We start from the raw sequence: 14,905 nt of genomic DNA on the forward strand, positions 1-14,905 counted from the left end.
GGCAGTGCGTATGCTGAGCAGGACCCAAGGCCGTTTGTCGACCCAGTTAGGACCTGTGAGGTGGGCCATCAAGGCTGATTTCAGCTGGCGGTCGAAACGCTCTACCAACCCGTTTGACTGAGGGTGGTAGGCTGTGGTGGTGTGCAGCTGTGTTCCTAGCATGTTCACTAGTGCAGACCATAGGCTGGAGGTAAATTGAATGCCTCTGTCCGAAGTGCTGTGGGCCGGAACACCAAAACATGAGACCCAAGTTGTGAGCAGCGCCCGGGCGCAGGAATCGGTCGTGATGTCTGAGAGGGGGGTTGCCTCTGGCCACCTCGTGAAGTGGTCCACGATGGTAAGGAGGTACCGCGCCCCTCTTGAAACAGACAGGGGACCGACGAGGTCAATGTGAATGTGGTCGAACCTTCTATGGGTAGGCTCGAACTGCTGCGGTGGGACCTTGGTGTGTCGTTGGATTTTTGATGTCTGGCAGTGCGGACAAGTCTTGGCCCATTCACTGACCTGCTTGCGCAGGCTGTGCCAAATGAACCTGCTGGCGACTAGTCGGACAGTCAATCTGATGGACGGGTGCGCCAACCCATGTACCAAGTCGAAAACACATTTTTGCCAGGCTGCAGGGATTATCGGGCGGGGCTGACCTGTTGCGACATTGCACAGGAGGGTCCGTTGATCTGGACCGACTACGAAATTTTGGAGCTGCAGGCCTGAAACTGCGGTTCTGTAGCTGGGCAGCTCGTCGTCAGCTTGCTGTGCGTCAGCCAGGGCCGCGTAGTCTACACACAGGGACAGGCTGTGGATGGTCGGTCTGGAGACCGCATCAGCAACGACATCGTCCTTTCTGGAGACATGATGGATATCTGTTGTGAACTCGGAAATGTAGGACAAATGTCGCTGCTGGCGGGCTGACCAGGGATCGGAGACCTTAGAGAAGGCGAAAGACAATGGCTTGTGATCAGTGAAAGCAGTGCAAGGTCTGCCTTCTAAAAAGTACCGAAAATGTCTGATCGCCAGGCCAGCGCTAGTAGTTCGCGATCAAAGGCACTGTACTTAAGTTCGGGTGGTCTAAGGTGCCTGCTGAAAAACGCCAAGGGTTGCCAACGGCCTTCGATTAGTTGTTCTAGTACGCTGCTGACCACAGTGCTGGATGCCTCCACCGTGATGGTGGTTGGGATGTCTGTCCTGGGGTGTACCAGCATCGCAGCGTCTGCTCAGGCTTGCTTGGCCTTAAAGAAGGCAGCCGCGACCTCGTCGTTCCAGGCGATATCTTTGCCCTTGCCAGCCATCAGCGAGAACAAAGGGTGCATGATACGGGCTGCTGCAGGGATGAAACGATGGTTAAAGTTGACCATGCCAACGAACTCCTGCAGGCCTTTGACTGTGTTGGGACAGGCAAAATGGCGGATAGTGTCTACCTTGGCGGGTAGAGGTGCTGTTCCCTCGCTGGTGATTCCGTGGCCGAGAAAATCGATAGAGTCGAGGCCGAATTGGCACTTGGCTGAGTTGATAGTGAGGCCAAAATCACTGAGGCGGGAGTACAGTTGGCGGAGGTGGGAAAGGTGTTCTTGGTGGTTACGGCTGGCGATCAGAATGTCATCTAAATAAATGAACACGAAGTCCAGGTCGCGGCCTACCGCGTCCATCAGCCACTGGAAGGTCTGCACGGCGTCCTTAAGGCCGAATGGCATCCGAAGGAATTTGAAGAGGCTGAACAGAGTGATGATCTCAGTTCTGGAGACGTCGTCAGGGTGGACTGGGATTTGGTGGTATCCCCGGACGAGGTCCACCTTGGAGAAGATGTGGGCCCCATGTAGATTTGCTGTGAAATCCTGGATATGAGGGACGGGGTAGACGTCTGGGGTGGTGGCATCGTTTAGCCTGCGGTAGTCGCCACAGGGCCTCCACCCGCCAGTGGCTTTGGGGACCATGTGCAGGGGGGAGGGCCAGGGGCTGTCTGACCTGCGAACGATCCCTAGCTCCTCCATGCGGCATAACTCCTCCTTCGCCAGGTGGAGCTTGTCGGGAGGGAGTCGTCGTGCTCAAGCATGAAGGGGTAGCCCTGTTGTGGTCTTGCACCCCGTGTTTGGGCATCGAATTCGTGAACTGAGGTGCCAGGACCGATAGGAACTCGGCTAGGAGCTTGGTGAACTCATTGCCAGACAGGGAAACGGAGTCCAGGCGAGGGGCTGGTAGGCTGGCTTCTCCCAGAGAGTAAGTCTGGAAATTTCTGGAGTGCACTAGCCATTTCCCTCGTAGGTCAACTAACAGGTTGTGGGCCTGGAGGAAATCGGCTCCCAGGAGTGGCTGGGCGACGGCGGCAAGGGTAAAGTTCCAGGTAAAACTGCTGTCGCCGAATTGTAATTGGATTGTATGGGTACCAAAAGTTCAAATCGTCGTGCCATTTGCAGCTTTGAGGGCGGGTCCCTGTTGCCTGCTGCAAGCGTCGCGGCCAGTCGGGGGCAAAACACTGACCTCTGCTCCCGTATCGATGAGGAAGCGACGGCCAGACTGCTTGTCCCAAACGAAGAGGAGGCTGTGTTGGTGGCCAGCCGCCATAGCCATCAGCGACGGCTGGCCCTGGCGTTTCCCTGAAACTTGCAGGGTGGGTGGCATCGACGGGCCTCCGCACCCCAACTCTGATGGTAGAAACACAGCTGGTCGTTAGTGTCGTCGTCTGTGTTTCTGGGGTGTGGTCGCTCGGCTGCTGGGACTGGTTTAGGTAGGCGTTGGGCACACAGTTTGGCGATTTGGCCGATGGACGAACCGCTCTCGCGTTTGGCCTTCCACAGGATATCTGCCCAGGCAGCTACCTCACGTGGGTTGCTGAAGTCAGCGTCAGCCAGCAACAGGTGAATGTCGTCGGGCAGCTGCTCGAGGAAGGCCTGCTCGAACATCAGGCAGGGCTTGTGTGTCCCTCAGCCAAAGCCAGCATCTCGTTCATCAGGGCCGAAGGAGATCTGTCCCCCAGGCCGTCAAGGTAAAGCAGGCGGGTGGCGCGCTCGCGACGGGAGACGCCGAAGGTCCGAAGGAGAAGGGCCTTGAAGGCCGGGTACTTATCTTCCTCCAGAGGAGATTAGATGAAGTCTCCGAACTGGGGGGCTGTCTCCTGGTCCAGAGAGCTGACCACGTGGTAGTACCATGTGGAGTCGGAGGTGATCTGCCGCAGTTGAAACTGGGCTTCAGCCTGGTTGAACTACACACGGGGCCGAAGTGTCCAAAAGGTGGGCAGCTTGAGTGCCACTGCGTTGGCTGCTGTGTTGTCGGTCATGTGTGGGTCCAAAATCCGTTTGGACCGTCGGGGTCACCAACGTAGCAGCTGTTACTGCGATGTGAAAATAAAGACGTGAGCCTGTGAACTGTTGAACGAGACTGATTTATTTTCTCGCCTTCCGCGGGCCTTTTAAGGAGCGCAGTTCCCGCCCTCCAAACTCGGAAATAACGTACGCGCTATGTCATCAACTTTTCGAGTGTGCGGGTTCTCCCCCGTCGCTCGGGGAAGATGAAGGCCCAGCGCCATCTTGGGCCCCGCCGTTGCGGCAACCCGAGCCCCGACCGCCGAGCTGGTTCGCTTGCTCGGACGGTGAGTCGCTACATATATCTATCTATAGATATATATTGCATTACAGAGACCTGATGTAATATTTTCAAATAATAATCCAAATTTGGTTTTGAATTGTTTTTATTCTCTACTGGCGTGTTGGTACAACACTGATGGTAACAGTTTGTATCATGCTTATTATAGGAGTCAAAACATCTGTCATTTTCACTGTGCCTGGTATGTCAAATGAAGTTTAACCATGGCACTTATATTAAACAGATTCAAATATGGCAACATTTAGATGTATAATTAATATTAATCATATTTTGATCCAGTTTCAGTGATCTTTCAAATATTTTTCAAAATACGTAATCACCACGTAACTTACAGGGAGTGGTACAGCAATTGGCTGAGATGAAGCTGAATCATCACAAACTTCGAGACAGCAAATATTAGCACTTTAGTGAATCAGTTGTTGCTGTAGCAGGGGAACTACCCAATTACTTACACTTGTCCCTGCCCCACTCAGCTCAATCAAAGCATTGAATGTATAAGTGCACCATTTCAAAATGAACCCACTTTAGATTTTAATGAAGACAGTGGCAGGATGATCAATCCACTCCCAAAAGGTGAGTCAGTTAGTAAAGCCATTTTAGGAAGACTCTGTATAACCATTTTAACTCATGATGTGTGCTGGATCATTTCTACTGCATTGCTACTGGGCCAGAAGGGGTAGCATTACTTCCTAGGGACCCTATAAATGACCCTACAAACCTTTCAAAGCTCACTCAACTCATCTGCCATCCCACTCAGCCACCTTTATGTCTCTGATCCCCTAATCTTCACCCCGAGACATCAAACTATTTATATCCTGCAATCAGTTACACAACACTCTGATCACTCCACTCCCTCTCTCTCTAATTCAGCATTACACTTACCAAGTGGCTGGCAGGCTAGTACCACAGCACTTCCTACCCAATTGACAGGTAGATAGCTTTACCAATGGGCAGAAAGCCTGGAGAAACGAATTAAAATGTGTGCAATTTACAAATTGTAGTTGTTTAAGAAAAAAACATATCTGAATTTCTCACCATAAGTTCTCTTCCATCTGTAAGTAAGAGAGCCAAAGTATCTGTGACCTGAATGCACAACAGGTTATCTCATTAGCAATGAAATTTAAGAATTTAGAAATGAGTAGCAGAAGGATTGAAAAGTAGGGCGAACTAAAAAAAGAGGGCTCAATCTTGTTCAGAATAAGAAATGAAAGGGAAAAAAAGACTGGCAAAGTGAGGGAAAGAAATCTTCTGAAATAATTTTTAAAGTAAAGGAATGAGAATCACAAGTACATTAAATTGGTGTCAGAGAGGTTGACTGACAAACATTTACTAAAAGGATACCAATACTCAGCATTACTGGCCATGAATATCTACAGTATCTTTAGTTTGCATCTACTGCACAGAAAGAGCAATTTCACGTTAATGCATGTCAACAGCGAGGCAGTGAAATGCAATTTTCATTGTGCTGAAGCTGCAGAGAAAGTTCGGGCCAAAGTTTGAATATTTGCATTCAAGAGTACATCTTTTCCTTGCCTGATGTTACTTTATTACTTACACATGAACCATTTTCAATTTTCCACTGTCTCAAGCTGGGCTGTGAGTTGACCAGAGTCCTCTTCAGTATGATATTCTCTGCACTACCTGCACTTTGATGACGATGACCGTTCCCTGGATGCCATGTTGAGTGTGACATGTATGTGGACTCTTCAGCTTTCTCTTCAGCTCGTGATCAACATCAAAAATAAATAATTCGCCAGACTACAGCTGGAAAGTCTTGTGCAGAGCTGACAAACACAGTGAGCGTCAACCCCCACTGGGAGTAGACCAGTTAACCCACCTCAACTAAACACTATAGCATGCAGCTTTTACAGATAATGAAATCATTATAAATTTTGCATGTCAAACCAAGTTGGCTTTAAACACATTACGTACAAAAATGAGGAGGTGCAGAGGTATCAGTCAATGAAGAAACCAAAGGTCTATAAAATTATTGTTTTGCCAACTGTGATGTATGCATGCAAAACCTGAATATGATACAGGAACTATGCTCTATGCAGAACCACCTCCACATGGATTCCTGAGGAAATTGCAGAGAAGGTGGCACAACTAGATACCAGACACTAAGATTCTCACTCCGGATGGCTCTCCAGGTATCCACACTTCAATGATGAGATCAAGATTGAGATGGACAAGCCATGTCACAAAGATGTCAGATGAACGACCAATAAAGAAGAATTAAGGGATGCACTCTTAGGGAGGTCAGATGAAATGTTCCAAAGACATCTCAAGTCAGCAATTAAGCATTTTGATATTGATCTAAAGTCTTGGGAAAATCTCACTCATGATTGTTCTACCTGGTGAAGCCTTATCCACACTGGATGAAAGAGAAATACTGGAGCAGCACAAGACATGTATATCTTGCAACAGCAGCATGCCCATTGTATAGTTTAGTTTAATGCACAAATCACCTGATCAACTATTCACATGTCCACTGAAACCAACCAGCTCGTGACGATGTGATTATCTTCTAATTCAAAGGATAAACAACAGCAAAAACACAAGAATAATGGTGTGCATCATCAAATACATTATCTAGCCCAATGTTGATGATGTTGTCAATTCTCTCATACATTCAATAATTCTTCCTATCAATCTATCTTATTAATGGCATTAGTTTTTGGTTTTGGAACAGATAAATAACTTACAAGAATGGAGAATTAACGAAATAAAGGTCATGACAATTCAATATAATTCATTTGGAATTTTTAAAAGTATACTGATAACTGAAAGGTGAAATTCTCAGTGCTAAATTATATGAAAACACCACAAATGTACAAAGCAGGATCACTGTCTACATTTTAATTAGAATTTAGGATTCATAATATGCTTATGACTGGTTGCAATATAATCCTCGTACCAGGAGTTCAATTTATTAGATGATTAGCTTCTTTATTTCTATATTTTAATCATCATCAACATTGTTAAGTGAAAATAGATTGCAGATAATGAAACATCTCAATATGGTGATGGACCTCCAATCTAAGAATAAATTTAATTTTACCAAAGGAAATTTGGTAGTATGAACTCATAGCTGGGTTTTAATAATTATTAGAAATATATAACTCACATTCCTGGCCATTGCACAATGATTGATGAAATTCCAGCTCATCTTCAGCTGAACATAGTCAGCAACATTCAGCTAGTTATGCCCTGGAAACAGCAATAATAATTCAATAAAAAGTATTTCTTCATGCTCATTTTCTAAAGGGCTCTTTGGAATTGTCAGATGTCTATTGTTCAGAAGATCTTCTGATTTTAACAACCCATGCCACTATTGTTTAAGAAATATCGTATGTTAGTTTGATTTAAAGCTATTGAAGGGGAAAAATGACTGTACATTTTCCAGTCTTCTTGTAACATAAATTAATTTGAAATAAGTTGCATTCAATGACTGCTGCCTAGTAATGCAAGCATTCATCCCATATCTTGTTAACAAATCCATAAAACATGAGTTTGTTGCATTTAAATTATATTTTAATGTGATGATGTGGAACAAAAAAGACATGTTGCATAGATGTGATGTTTGTTAGTTTTGAAATACAGCCGATGTGATTTAATCACAAAGAAATTATTTCATAACACAGTATAGCTGGAAAACAAAATCATGACAAGGTGAGGGTAGCTTCCAAGAACAACGAACACATCTGTCTATCAGTTTTGTTTTAATCCAAACACATTTTAAACAACAAGTAATCGTTCAAAATACTATAAAGGCTGGAAAGCAGGAATAAGCACATAATACATTATTTGTTAATCAAATCATAATTTGTTTGAAGCTGATGTAGTTTAATCTAACCTGTTAAGACCTTTATCTTCGTAGTACATTTATGTCCCTGAGTAAACAGTCAGCCAAAGATTTAAATCTTCAGGGGGATTTGGTGCAAGTGGTTGTTCGGATTTGTGCCTTAGCAACTCGTATCTGAAAAAAACACAGGTTGTACAATATAATTATCAAATCCAATGTTCATTGTAATATCATTGATATTTACTGCTACTAAAATTAATACGTCTTCCTTTAGATTTCTTTGGAAAGCTTGTCTTGAGTAAAACATTTAAAATTACATCTTTATTTTTCATTTTAGCACAATACCAATAAAATGTGAAAGATGCAAAATTAGGATGAAAACTGCTTATCTGGGTACTATTTGGGGACTAAAATTACATATGATAAGTGCGCTTATTGGAGCTATGATTCATTCTGATGGTACAAGGGTGAAGGTAATAGTACATTAGAGGCCAATAGCCATCGTAAAAATGAAGAGCAGGCAGAAAATGGTGTCACTTAGTATGCAATGACATCAGGGCTGCCATTTTGGTTCTAAATATTGCTGTCCATACCCTTCTATTAATTTTACTGGCTTAAAAACTCATTAGGCAGCAGGGAGATGTCCCCAACTTATTGAAAGGGATAATTGACGATTTAAGCTTAGTTGTTAACTGCTCCCTAAAGTGGAGCAAGGACTGCATTGTATTTGGATGAACTGTTAAATTGCTGGAGGACAGCGAACATGGTCTCTTTATCCAAGAAGGGCAGCCGGGATAAGCCAGGGTAGTTGTAGGACAGTCAGACTAACATCAGTGGTAGGGAAAATATTGGAAAAAAATTCTGAAGGTTGTTTATTGACTGCAGCTCCACCTTCAATACTATAATTCCAAGCAAACTCATCACCAAACTCTGAGACCTGGGACTCAACACCTCCCTCTACACTTCCTGACCAACAGACCTCAATCAGTAAGGATAGGCAGCAAAACCTCCACCATGACTATCCTCAACACTGGTGCCCCACTAGGCTGCATGCTCAGCTCCCTACTCTACTCCCTATACACTCATGACTATGTGGCCAGATTCTGCTCTAACTCTATCTACAAGGTTGCAGGTGACACCACTGTGGTGGGTCAAATCTCAAATAATGATGAGTTGAGTACAGGAAAGAGATAGTGAGCCTAGTGGCATGGTGTCATGGCAACCTTTCCCTCTGTCAGGAAAACAAAAAAGCTGGTCATTGACTTCAGGAAAGGGGGAGGTGCACATGCATCTGTCCACATCAATGATGCAGAGGTTGAGAAGGTTGAGAGCATCAAGTTCCAAGGAGTGAACATCACCAATAGCTTGTCCTGGTCCAACCACATAGATGCCACAACAAAGAAAGCTCACCAGTGCCTCTACTTCTTCAGGAGACGAAAGAGATTTTGGGATGTCCCCTTTGACCCTCAGCAATTTTTATCAATGCACCATAGAAAGTAATCTATCTGGATGTATCATGGCTTGGTATGGCAACTGCCCTGCCTGAGACTGCAAGAAACTGCGGAGAGTTGTTGACACAGCCCAGCACATCATGGAAACCAGCCTCCCCTCCATGGACTCCATCAACACTTCCCACTGCCTCGGTAAAGCAGCCAACATTTTCAAAGACTCCACCCACCTGGGACATTCTCTCGTCTCCCCCCTCCTATCAGGTAGAAGATACAAAAGCCCGAAAGCACATACCACCAAGCTCAAGGACAGCTTCTATCCCACTGTTATGACTACTGAATGGTCCCGTAGTACGATAAGATGGACTCTTGACTTCACAATCTACCTCGTTATGGCCTTGCACCACATTGTCTGCCTGCACTACACTTTTTCTGCAACTGTAACACTTTATTCTGCATTCTGTTATTGTTTTGCCTTGTACTACCTCAATGCACTGTTGTAATGAAATGATCCGTATGAACAGTATGCAAAACAAGTTTTTCACTGTACCTCAATACATGTGACAACAATAAACCAATTTATGATTTATTTATTTAAAAAGGGACAGTTAGAGGGGGCATGGATTGATCATGGAGAGTTAGCATAATTTTGTTAAAGGGAAGTACAGTAAGGCTAATTTGATTGAACTCTTTGAGGTGGTGACTAGGTGTGTCAATGAGGACAATGTAGTGATGAGGTCCATATAGACTTCAATATGACCTTTGAGAAGGTCCCACATGGAAGGTTAGTCCAGGATGAAAGAGGCCATGGGATCTTGGACAATTTGGTCAGTTGGATCCAAAATTAGCTTGGTGATAAGGCGGCAGAGGGTGATAGATGAGGACCGTTTTTGCATTTGGAAACCTGTATATTGCAGGGATAATGTGGTGATATAATGATCAGTGCTGTGACCCATATTGTTTGTGATATACTTTAATAATTTGGATGTGAATGGAATAAGACGATTAATAAGTTTGCAGGCACAAAGATTGGAGGTACAGGGGATCCCCAGGTTATGCAAGGGTTCTGTTCCTGAGAACTGCATGTAAACTGAAACAAACGATTCCCTCCAAACTAGTAACGTGAAAGTCTTTTTGCCTCAACAGCCCATAGGGACTGATTTGCAAAGAGTAAACTGGGAAAGGTCAGTGTAAGTGATAGGAGCTGTTACCAGCAAGTGAAATGTGACAAATGTTTGTCTGATTGCAGCCCGGGTAGAATGACAGGATGGAGCTTATCTGCTAATCAGTGAGAAAACTATCGGCAGTTCAATAAAAGCAAGTGTGTACTAACAAGAAGTGGCTCGGGGTTCCTGACGATCTTACCTGAAGGAGAGTTTGGAAAAGGCATTGGCTTTTTCTCTGAGTGATCTCCTATCTCCTAGAGAAGAGTCATATAAGCATACAGCATGGAAACAGGCCATTTGGCCCAACTTGTCCATGCCCACTGCATTGCCCAGTGAGCTAGTCCCATCAGCCCGTGTTTGGCCCAGAGCCCTCTGAATCTCTCTTATCCCTGTACTTACCTAGATGGCTTTTAAATGTTGCTAATGTGCCCGCCTCGACCACTATTTCTGGCAGCTCATTCCAAATACGCACCACCCTTTGCATGAAGAAGCTGCCCCTGATGTCCCTTTTAATCTCTTGCCTCTTATCTTAAACCTACGCCCTCTTGTTTTTAGCACCCCCTCACTGGGAAAAAGACTGTTTTCACCCTGTCTATGCCCCTCATGATCTTATGTACCTCTATCAGGTCACCCCCTCATCTCCTATGTTCCTAGTCTGCACAACCTCTCCCTATAACTCAGGCCACCTCCTGGTAAATCTCTTCTGCACTCTTTCTAGTTTAATAACATCTTTCCAATAATAGGGTGACCAAACTGTACACAATATTCCAAGTGTGGCCTCACTAACGTCTTACATAACTGCATCATAACTTCCCAACGCCTATACTCAATGGCCTGATTGAAGGCCAGCGTGCCAAACATCTTTTTCACCACCCTATCTACCTGTGACACCGCTTTCAGCAAAGTATGCACTTGCACTCCTAGGTCCCTTTGTTCTGTAACACTCCCCAGGACCCTACCATTCACTGTACAAGTCCCACCCTGGTTTGATCTCCCTAAATGTAATATCTCACACAATGTAATATGAAAGCCATTTGCCATTCCTCAGCCCACATACCAAGCAGATCAAGATCCCCCTGTAATTTTTCATAACCTTCTCCACTATCTACAACACCAACAATCTTAGTATCATTTACAAACTTACTAAAGAAACAAAGGAATGCAGATGCTGGAATCTAGATGAAAAACACAATGGTGCTGGAGGAACTCAGCAGTCCAGGCAGCATCTGTGGAGAAAAGCAAACTTACTAGCAATGGCTTGTACATTCACATCCAAATCATTTATATAAATTACAAACAACAAAGTTCCTAGCACCGACCCCAGTAGCACACCACTGGACACAGTCCTCCAGTCTGAGAAATAACCCTTGACTATCACCCTCTGCTTCTAACACTGAGCCAATTATGAATCCAATCCACTATCTCCCCCTGGATCCCTTGTGATCTAACCTTCCAGACTCACCTGCCATGAGAGACCTTGTCAAAGGCCTTGCTGAAGTTCATATAAACAACAGCCACTGCTCTACCCTCATCTACCCTTTTGGTTACCTCCTCGAAGAACACCAAGAGATCTGTCAGATACTACTTCCCATGCACACAGCTCTGTTGACTGTCCCAAATCAGACCCTGCCTCTCCAAATGTTGGTAGATCCTGTCCCTCAGAATCCCCTCCAGCAATTTACCCATGACTGATGTCAGACTCACCAGCCTGTAATTTCCTGGCTTGTTTTATCTACCCTTTTAAAACAAATGGTACCACATTGGCCACTCTCCAGTCCTCTGGAACCTCACCTGTGGCCAGAGATAAAGCAAACACCTCTGCAAGGGCCTCCACAATTTCTTCTCTACCTTCCTACAAGATGCGAGAATGCACCAGATCAGGCCCTGGGGATTTATCCACCTTAAAGCACTTTAAGGCCTCCAATACCTGCTCCCTGCTAATTCATATGTGGTCCAAGACAACACCATTCAACTCCCCTATTTCCTTATCTTCCATTGTTTTCTCCACAGTAAAAACTGAAGAGAAATATTCATTAAAAATCTCACCCTTTGGTTCCACACACAGACAGCCATGCTGATACAGAAGGGGACCTATTTTCTCCCTAGCCACCCTTTTACTCTCTATATACTTGTAGAATCTCTGGTGTTTTTGCTTCACCTTGCCTGCCAGATCCCTCTCATATCCTCTTTTTGCCCTCTGAACCTCTCAAGTGCATTCCTACACTTCTTGTAGTCATCAAGAAATTCACTAGTTTCCAAATATTTATGCACAGTGTACGCCTCCCTCTCTTTCTTAACCACAGCCTCAATATCCTTTGTTAACCAGGGTTCCCTAAACCTGCCAGCCTTGCCCTTCACCCTAACAGGAACATGCAGGCCCTGAGCTCTTGACATCACACTTTTAAAGGCCTGCCACTTGGCAGACATTCCTTACCCTACAAACAATCTTGTCCAGTCAACCGCTGCAAGATCTCGCCTAATGGCTCCAAAATTTGCTCTGCCCCATTTCAGGACCTTAACCTGTGAACTGGTCATATCCTTCTCCATAACTTCTTAAAACTAAAAGAATTATAGTTACTGGACCCAAAGTGCTTGCCAACAGACATTTCCACCACTTGCCCTACCTCATTCCCCAGGAGGAGGTCCGATGTTCCACCCTCTCTATATATTGACTAAGGAAGCCTTTCACCCTGTGGTTGGCCCAGTCAATATTAGGCAAGTTAAAATCTCCCACTAATACTATCATATTATGTTTAGCTGCTAGCTGCAATCTCTCTACATATCTGGTCCTCTAATTCCTGCTGACTACTGGGGGGGGGCCTATAATACAATACGATCCAGAGTAACCATCCCCTTTCTATTTTTAAGTTCTACCCACATGGCCTCACTGGATGATCCCCCAAGAATATCCTCTACAAGGAACATTGTTATATCCTCTTTCATCAAGAAGGCAACCCCCCCCCCCACCCCTTCTCTTTTAGTTGCATCTCTGTCACGCCTGTAGCACAAAAAGAGATTTGAGTATTGTACCCGAGAGCAGAGTCTGCGAGAATTTGCATAAAGTCAGATGTCCATAAGTTGGATCTTCCTTGATGCAGGGATCTCCTGTATTGTGGAGAGCAAGGAGAGGGTGTACACTTACAATGAGACCCTGTGCACACTTGTGGAACATCTCATCTTCCATCTGGGCACGTTGGATTTCATATTGAATTTTACAACTTAACAGTGGAACATCAGCAACTTTTTCAACAAGATTGGTTCAAAAAACCTTCACTGTTGTTCACTCAAAAAAGAACCGGCTTTTGCTAATGCTGATCGCACAGAAACAGCATTATTTCGAGGACCATTCACGTTCAACGTGCATTGATAGACGGCTGCTCAGCATGCCATGGGCTAAAAGTCTTCTCTTCATGCTGTTCACATTGAAGACTCGGGTACCTTGCATCTTGAACCACTTTCTTGCAAGCAAAACTGATTTACATTTGTGATTTATGTGGACCTACCACTCCACTTGATGGATGAAATGAGCATGCAACAAAAGCCCTCCAGGCATCAAAGTGACCACATTGCAAGAGGCAGAGAAGCACTTAGTACTGAAGAACTTATCCACTAAGGGTTTACACTTACTTGCACTTCCTACAGCAATAGTGTCTAAGTGGGCTGTATTTCCAGAAGGTAATTTTCGCTGAGATCTGTGATCTCATAGAATCAACAAGGTCACACACAACTCTAGACTGCTTACACATTCAAAGTCCAGTTTGCTATTACTCTCAGCATCCTAGCCTCAGGATCATTTCAGACTGCATCTGAAGATGTATACTTTATATCACCATTTGTTGCTCATCAGTGCATTAAGGAGTTATTGGCACTTTCCACTTCACAAGATCAGATATCATCTATTTCTCCTTTAGCCTACAGGAGCAGGCAGGCTGGACACAGCCATTTGTTGCCATTGCAGGTTTATGTACATTTAGGCCGGACACATGCAGCCATTAGATCCACCATTCAGGACCCACAAACTTTCATTAACAGGGAGGGAATGTGCATTTGGTGGAACACAATCAGATGTCAATTCCAGATAAACCGGCAGCATGCAAGGCACACTCATAATTAGCCAGTCACAGCTGCTTCTTGTCATGCAGGGGTCATGTTCCCCAAAGGATGCATTTTGGGGAGACAGGCTGTTGCTCAAATCACTGCTCGCTCTGCTCAGCACTCCATACACACCAGCTGACATTGCTACAATGACAGCCACACCAATACCAGAAACTTAATGGAAAACATAAAATGCTAGTTGAAAATAAGATTTTGCTGTCTGGATCACTCTGGCAGAACTCAGGATCTCATATATAGTCATGGTCTGTTAGACACTGCTTAGTTTGGCCATTGCCCACTGAGATGGAATGAGAAGAGGAGCAGCAGGGAAGATAAAACTCAAACTCGGACAGCCAAAAGATAGAAGACAAGGTGAGAGGCCGCTCAGTCGCTCAGAAATAGGAACTACGTGCCATGCTTCCCCAGCTGATAAGTGGTTTTTGGTTAATGTGATATAATCATTTATTGCCAACTTACATTGTAGTGTCTTGCAACTATAATTGATCTCCAGAATACTAAAAAGGATACAAGACTGCCTTTATCATCAAAACAAGATTGAAATAGCAAAAGTGACCCAGGTTCAATCCTGATCTTGAGTGCTGGCTACGTGAAATTTTCATGCTCTGCCTGTGACTGTATGGGCTTCTCCTCAGTTTCTCCCACATCCCAAAGACATGCTGGTTGGTGGGTTAATTGGCAACTTAGTGTAGGTAGGTGATAGGAGAATCAGAGGGGAGTTAGCATTGAGAGAGAATAGCTTACAGGAAGATAGGATTGATAGGGTTGCTCAGAGCTGG

The 14,905-nt window shown here is 44.8% G+C and overlaps 1 protein-coding gene across 1 annotated transcript in view; it reads right to left on the reverse strand.

Moving 5' to 3' along the window:
- The window catches only part of ush2a (Usher syndrome 2A (autosomal recessive, mild)), a 630,034-nt gene that overhangs the window by 219,062 nt on the left and 396,067 nt on the right, over window positions 1-14,905 (reverse strand). The window contains 2 exon segments of the mRNA XM_052011249.1: window positions 995-1,074; window positions 7,451-7,573. Of these exon segments, the coding sequence (XP_051867209.1) occupies window positions 995-1,074; window positions 7,451-7,573 (203 nt within the window).

This window comes from Pristis pectinata, chromosome 3 (genome assembly GCF_009764475.1).
Source record: "Pristis pectinata isolate sPriPec2 chromosome 3, sPriPec2.1.pri, whole genome shotgun sequence".
Classification (NCBI taxonomy): Eukaryota; Metazoa; Chordata; class Chondrichthyes; order Rhinopristiformes; family Pristidae; genus Pristis; species Pristis pectinata.